This window comes from Alligator sinensis, unplaced genomic scaffold, assembly GCF_000455745.1.
Source record: "Alligator sinensis unplaced genomic scaffold, ASM45574v1 scaffold60_1, whole genome shotgun sequence".
In the NCBI taxonomy this organism is placed as follows: domain Eukaryota; kingdom Metazoa; phylum Chordata; order Crocodylia; family Alligatoridae; genus Alligator; species Alligator sinensis.
In genome coordinates this window covers 4,899,701-4,907,673 of record NW_005841858.1, presented here as the reverse complement: position 1 = coordinate 4,907,673, position 7,973 = coordinate 4,899,701, and the positions used below count along the sequence as shown (strand labels likewise).

At 37.7% G+C, this 7,973-nt stretch overlaps 1 protein-coding gene across 1 annotated transcript in view; it reads left to right on the top strand.

Moving 5' to 3' along the window:
• The window catches only part of LOC102385881 (caspase recruitment domain-containing protein 8-like), a 55,444-nt gene extending 48,496 nt beyond the window's left edge, over nt 1–6,948 (top strand). Inside the window, exons 12-15 of the mRNA XM_006016475.3 lie at nt 1,461–1,514; nt 1,624–1,695; nt 4,135–4,407; nt 5,451–6,948. Of these exons, the coding sequence (XP_006016537.2) occupies nt 1,461–1,514; nt 1,624–1,695; nt 4,135–4,407; nt 5,451–5,470 (419 nt within the window). The 3' untranslated portion in view covers nt 5,471–6,948. The remainder of the gene's footprint in view (nt 1–1,460; nt 1,515–1,623; nt 1,696–4,134; nt 4,408–5,450) is intronic.
• The last annotated feature ends 1,025 nt before the right edge of the window (nt 6,949–7,973 follow it).

Genomic DNA, 7,973 nt, shown 5'->3' with positions numbered 1-7,973 from the left:
CACCCTGCTTTGTATATAGGGGGGCCTGGCCGCCACAATCAAGCACCTGCTGGCTGTTTGGTTCCACCCTTAATGTGGCAGGTACCAGCAGTGCCCTGCCACAGAGACATTAAATTAGCCTGGGGTACTTTTTTAGTTTTGTTTACTAAATATAAGTCAAATAAACATGCTAAATCAGATCACACTCTATTTAAGGCATTAGGAAATTTTATGGAAAATTTTCCAATTCAAAATTTTCCGGAAAACCCACATCTCTGACGGTGCTGAGTCATGGGTCTTGTGTTGCTGCCACATACACCTCCTTGAGCACTTTCGTCAGTGCTGCTTCTGCACCATTTTCAAGATCTGCTGGCATCAATGTGGAGGTGCTACGAAGAGGTACCAACACCACTGGCCAACACCACCGATATTGAGGCAATTGGATGGATGGCAACTGCCGTTGATGTGCCAACTGCCAAAGGCCGTGATGTGGGAAACATGACAGAGGGGCCCCATGCAAGCGCTTCAGTGACACTCTGAAGAGGTCCTTTTCTGCCTGTGGTATTGACCACAAACTGTGGGAAACACAGGCTGCAGATTATGATGCCTGGTGGCTCCAAATCAAAAAGGCAATACTGTTCTTTGAAAGTCAGCACAGAGCCAGCATCAAGGAGAAGAGGAGTAGGAGAAAAGATACACCCTCATCTAGCAGCAATCAGCCATACATGTGTAAGCATTGCAGCAGGATTTGCCTCTCTGCAACCGTACTGATTAGCCACCAGCAGGCCTACAAATGGTGTGGGCAGTTACCTTCCTAACATCTTCATTCGTGAAGAGCTGCCAAGATGAAAGTTATGTTTTGTCATTTTTTTCCAGAAAGGTGTCTGTCTTGTTCATATGGAACTAGCTAAGTCTTTTAACAAGTTGCTACAAAAATTGGCAGTGGTATGCATCAACTTTGGTAATTAAATGAATATAGGATAGAGTAGGTATTAGAATTTATTGGGTACTAAGTTTAAAAGAAGATGTAGGTGTCTGTCACCAAATGTTCTGTACTTGCCACACATTACATTAAAACAATACTGTAAGGAAACCTTATTCATGGATTATATTTGTTTCTGATGGCCAGATTTAGCCAAAGACTTGATACAAAGCCTAGTAAAATCCGTAGTAGTCCTTCCATTGACTTCCATGTTCAAGTCAGCAAACACTGTAAAAAATGAAGGAATTCCATATTGCAGAGTATATGCTATGATAATTTATTTTGGTTTGGTTCTAATTATTAAGGATGATACATCATGAACATGCTGTAGACTATTTGGTAAAAGTAACAAAATTATCTGATTGCAGTAGCCTGCTGTTAAATCTGTGCTGAGTAGTGGGAAGAGGCTAATAATTTTTCTGTGAGAAAGATTAATTGTGTGTAGATTAGCAGTGAGAATTACTTTCATTTTCTCTGGAAAACATTTATGTTTTAACAGGTGACTGGACAAAACACAACCAGAACAACAATGAGCAGAAAAGAAAGCCAATCTGTAAGTAATTTCAAAGAAAACTGTTTACAGCATATCTATTTTTATATTATTCAAATATGTTCCTATAGCACAGGAGAAGAATTAAAATCAGTTATCATATACTCCTTAGGTAGAAGACGGAGATCAAGCATCAGTTTGTCTGACGAAGAGTTGTGTAATAAAAGGCTAAAGGGCATTCCAGGTACAATTTTTATAAGGTTTAAATAATTGTTTATGGTAATTTTTAAATGTTATTTAATCAACTTTTGAAATGACTTATCAATTTGACCATAGAATTTCTGGGGACAGATTGCTGCATTTTTTTGTGCGGAACTCACCAAGCTACCTAATTTATATGCACAACCGCCTGCTTGTATATTTGTGCAGATGCATCTGCAAAGAAAGTGAATACATTTAGAGAAAGAACTTGAAAATGCAGATCATAATTTTTACTAAACTGGTCACATCTAGACATACTCGAGACAGAATATCTTATTCTGAAAATGTTTTGCTGTAGGGTTAATGGTTTTTTTTTTAGAAGATCTCCCCAGTTACAATAGGAGCTGGAATTTCCAAAAGTTTAAATCCCAGATGGGCCTCAAAATATAATGACTGATTAGGGGCTCTAAAGGCTGTGACCCAGCATTCCTAAAAGACATCTCCTCCCTTACTTTCTATCCTGATTCCTAAGGTAAGCGGAGAGAAACCTCTTGCAAATATTGTCTGTTGAGTTGCAAGTTTGTTCAGCAAAAATGCATGGGAGGTCGCTCTTTGTAGTCACTCCTTAGCTTTGGAACTCTTTTCTCTTGAGGCCAGTTGCAGCCTGAGCTTGGACATCTTTTGAAAGTGATGTAAGACTTTTTATTTGGGCAGGCTTTTAATGAGAGGGTTATGTTCTGGGACATTGTTTGGGGAATCTGTTTTATTATTTACTATTTTAGTTTAATATTTTATCTATTTTTATGACTTGTCTGGTTTTAATTTTAAGCTGCGATGAGCCTTTTGGGAGGGAGAAGGCAGCATGTACATCTAATAAACAAATGAATACATTTTCAAACATGTTCATTGCCCTGCAACTGCCATTGAGAAGTCAGAAGGACTCAAGTATAATGCTTACATGCTTTGCTGAGTCAGGGCTGCAATTTAAGAGGCCTCAATATTCAATATACATAGTACATCTAATATTACACTGCCAGGGGAAGCTCCTGATACAGAGGTTCCTAAATGTCTCTTAACTATGATTTCCTTCCAAAGACATTATCAAAATTTCTACCTTACTGACTTTCATACTAGTTGCTCTGAAAAATTATAGACAAAATAGGGTTTAGAACAAAAAATCATATAGGATCACAATAGATATTTTCATGGTTGAACCTTTGGTTCCAAGTTAAAAACTTTGCATACAAAAGTTTTAACTCATGCCTGTACATGTGGGCTGTTTGCAGATGTTTAAAAAAAAACCAGAACAATTTGCTTTACCAGAAGAAGCAACATGTTACTTCAACCCGCCTCCACAGCGTCTATATAGATTGGGTGTTTCAGTGAGGCTTTTTGGTACTTTTTAGCTAAAGCTGATTCAACCAGCTATTCGATAAAAGCACCAAAAAAGCCCCACTAAAGCACCCAATCTGTACAGACATCAGGTGAGCCAGGTCCAGCTAACCCACTGCCTCTTCTTGGCACGCGCAGGGCGTGGCATGGGAGGGTGCCAAGTTTAAAGCACCAAGTTTTTTTTTCAATTGTCTGCAAGCAGCCTAGATTTTCACCTCACTTTAAAATGCTTGAATTCTGTCCATTGAAAGGATGCTTCTTTTGTGCCCACCAAGTATTTGCATGGCTTTTTCAGTTAAGAAAACAATTTTTTAAAGCTTCAATAAAAGTATATTCAGGAAATGCTTCAGGCTTATAATGCAGAAAGCACCAAGTTTTACCTTCATGTCAGGAAAAAAGGCTGCAATTATTTCTGTGGCTGCCTATAGCCACTAGAGGGAGCCATTTAATTGATTTTGGCTTTTTTCTATGTAAGAGGATCATATTTAAAAGGGAAATATGATTAGTTCATTGAGGCTCGTGTTCAGGTTCTAGTTCAAGACAGCTCTTATTGTACAGGTTGTGTCTTCTTAACTGAATTAATCAATAGGAAAGAGTAAAAAAACCCCAAACAGTAGCATATTCTAAAAAGACAGTTTTGCTAGGGACCTGATATTTTTTTAAGTGACTGACAGAAGAAAGTGGGAGGCAGTTTAATGCTCATACGGTTCTGCATAACAGCATATGTAGATGGTTTATATTCAAGCAGTTTTTTCCTGTTAGGCAAGTAGCTGTTTACAATGATAAATGCTTTTTGTGGGCTTAGGCATGACATTTTAAAACATGTTGCTGAGCTAGAGGGTCTTGCACTAGCTTCCCATATCTCCTGGCTCTTACCTTGCATCTGTTTTTGCTCCTTTACTGTAGTTTTCATTAATCAGCATCATAGCAGCACCAGTACATGAAGCGATGATGCAGTTTCAACTAACTTGTTAATATAATCACTTCCATTGTATGTCTCTTCTTGAAGTACACTGAAATAATAGAATCATTTGGTTATGAATCCTATGAAAAAGTAATAGGAGACCTGATTTGTTTTATATGTTTTTAGATGAAACTAAAGCTAAAAGTACATTAACTGATCAGCAGCTGATGACCATTGCACAGAAGATGGGTAAAGACTGGAAAGAAATTGCCATTGGATGCCTTAACTTAGAAATGAAAGATATTGATCAGATTCAGGAAAAGGAGGAAGAAGTTAACATTTATAAATTCAGGATGCTGAACAAATGGAGGGAAAGTGAACAGAATAATGGAACTGCACAAAATTTGTATGACAGTCTCAGGGATCACGTGTCATATGAAGTACAGCAAGTACTAAAAGGTACACACCAGTTTCTCTTTATGCTTCATTATGTAATTATGCTTCAGACATTCTCATGGATTCAGTATCAAAGAATTCCTTAAACAAACACAGGGTGAATTTACGCTATATAAGTTAGAACAGTCTTTTCTCTAAATTAATAATAAGCATTTTTCATTCAACTTTATAATTGTGATACTTCATACTTGCTTTTCTAAAGCTGATATAAATAAATATATAAACACCAGTGTTTGTTAGGGACTAATACTTAAAATATTGATACAGTTTCCCAACTGTCCATAGTAACCAAGACTGTTATACTCAAGCACATTCCTGTTTCTTATTATGGTGCTCAGTGCAAAAATGTCAGTATATTTGTTCCTGTATATTTTAGTAATGTTAAAGGTATATCCTTATTCTAGAAAATTAAGGTCTTGATAATTTGACCCCCATAACATATATTTGGCCAGGTGCAGACATTACACTTTTATCGGTATAAGTGATCAGAAACCGGTCTATACTCAATTAACAGAAGTTTGGCGCACAGACTGGTTTAAAAATGGCAGAACCTGGTCTAAGATTCCTACCTCCCGCCCAAAGGGCAAATGTGTGTTCTGTTTGCTACTGATCTATACGATGCCACTTATAAAATACCACGTAACTTAGATCAATTCCACCTTGAGCTTTTTGAATGTCTGTAGCTAGCCTTCCTGCATAGATGTAACCTTTTTTATTTCAGTGGAACTACTCGTAACTCTAGAAATCAGTCACAAGTGTTTACAGGACTGGGACTGTCCTCCAAACTGTTTCAGGAAAATACTGTCTGAAGAGGAAACATTAACATTCTGAGAATACATACTAGGCCTTTCTTCTCTTCAGCTTTACAAAACTAGTTGGCATCCAAACTGAGAGCATTTGCTAATGTCCTTATATATTTGTTTTAGATAAATGCATATGTTTGATACATCATTATATTGTTTTGTAAAAAAAAAAAAAAAATTATTTAACTGGTTTGCAGTGGCATTTAAAGGTCAAACAATCCATATATGTATTCATTTCCTTAGGTTTTTTAGAGCACGTATGAGTTCATGGTGAAACAGCAAAAAGGGAACTCAGCAACATTCATCTGAATACTGGTTAACCTTTTCGGACTGTTTAAATGGGATTTTATTGTGGACAATACAGTTTGGAGCTCAGGAGGTCACTTATGAAGATACAGGCCATAAGCAATCTGTGGAAAAAATTTAACAAAATACAACTTTGGGAAAGGACTGTGAGTGGAATTTGTATCAATGTAATGAATGTAACATGTTCAGGAAGAATTTTCTGTGTGATTGATACCAGTTATATTAACAGTCTATAGTGAAGACTTGCAGTAGCAATTGTAATGTAGTTGAAACTTGAAACTTCCATGAACTTCATGCCGTCGTTGACCTAGCACTTCAAAGTGCGGAGCATTGCTCAGGAATTTGAAGTAATCTTAACTCCCATGAAACACTGCTTGCCCTTTCTACCAGTTTGGCTGTCTTTAAATATTTTATCTAATTCCATGGGGTTTAATCCATAATGATTAGAAAGATCTTGGAGACCTGGTTACAGTTATATCACCACATAAAATACTTCTGTTAATTGTAAATAATTCTGGGAACAAAGTATTTCTCTGTATAAAAAGCTTAATAAAAATAAAATGCTGGTTCTCCAGTGGGAGCCAGCAGTCCTTACTGCTGAGAGGGGAAGGTACTGGCCGGTGGAGCAGCACGAAGAGCAGCAGACAAGATGGTGGCTCTCTGCTCCTCCTTCCTCCCCCTACTGAGGTCTCTCTACCAATCAGTGCCAAGGGGTGGGGCCTCTGTGAAATACCTGTGAAATCGGCTCTGTGCACTGCAAGCAGGCCACGAAAAACCCTTTGTCTCGCTGTGATTTAAGTAGGTCCCTACTTATAATGGCAGGGTTGATTTTCCTGCCCATGTGCATGGCACATCAACTCTACAAGTATGTCCATGATTGTCATGTGTACATCCTTATGCCTGTGTACAACTTATGTCCATGATTGTCATGTATGTGCACTGCTCTGTTAGGATGGGATTATGTTTATTCAAAAAAGGTAGATTAGTTTCAGAGTAGCACAGAGTAGCACTAAAGGCAGCTTTGATTTTTCTCTGTGAGTGTCATGTTGGCTTCATGTGTCTATAACTGTTTGCATGTTTCTAATTAGATGATTCTCTGTGTTGTGCACTTTTTGTTGTATTATACTTGGTTTAGAAGTAAATACAGATTTTTATACTGTTTTTAACCTAAATTGAACTTTATGATGACAAAGGCACAAGCTAAAAATAGAAAAGTTAGTGATATCTCAGAAAAGCAGGTGCCTATCACTGACTGCAGATAGAAAACACATTTTTAAGATTTTTAAAGTTTTTAAAGGTTTTAAAATATTGTTTTGTATTAGACAGAACTAGTACGTTTGTTCATGAGTGTGTAGTGAACATGCTAGGGATGTCTCTCTTTTACTCTAAATGTTTACTAAAAAAAATGTCTTTTTAAACAAGAATTAAAACTTGAAAATGCTTAAACTTGTTTGTTTGATTTTTGAAGTATTAATATTGTATTCCTCAATCCAAATATTTACGTAAAAGATGTCATATACTATTTTTTTTATCATTGTTTTTGTAGCCCTCTACTGGTTAAAGGTTAGATGTATATTAGTTTAGTATATTAGGCTAGGTAAGAGTAATTCTTATACTTTTTCTAGTTAGGAGCCTAATATACTTTTTCTAGTTAGGAGTCTTTGTAATCTTAAAACTTCAGTTCTCAAACTTTTGAAAAAGTTATGTATCTCTGTGTCTACCTAATCTCAGTCCTTCTAACAATGGATCACTCTCACCACTTTTTTGTGTTAACTATATTATATTGTTCAATGCCTTGGCTCAGTCTCTTCAGAACACTCTGTAAAGTCCTGTAGATAGATAGCCTCCTGGGATTCCAGACATAACTGTGAAATAACTAATGACGTAGCATCTGCCCAAAATATATACTTACTCAAGTAAATAATAGAACAGTAGGAATCTAATCAGGAGACTGTGAATAGTCATTTACCGTATTTCCCTAATCCAAGACGATTTCAAATTTAAGACGACTAATTAGATTCTAGGCATGGAAAATTATAAATCTGTTATAACTTTCCCGTACAGACTCCAATTATAGGAGGATCTTATTAAATTCACCCCTCACATTGTTGCGGCAAAGGGGCTAACAGTGATAAAAGCAGCAGCAGGTGGGTAAGCAGCCTGACCCCTGCCTCTTGCCCCCTGTCACTTGCCTGCCCTTGGTGCTCCCCCTGCCTGCCCCCTGCTGCCTGTCTGCCCAGCCACTTGTGTCCCTAGCCACCTTATGCAGTGGCTCTGACTTCAACCTGGGTCATGGACTATCTGGTGGCTTCAGCACTGGGTAGGCAGTGGTGGCAGCTCCAGCTCTGGCCCCAGGAGCTGAATCCAGAGCTCCTCTGCCACCACACAGTCTCCCCTGTGCTTCCCCCAAGCTACACACTATGCTATTTTCCCTGTGATCCTTTCCCTGCACCGCACAAT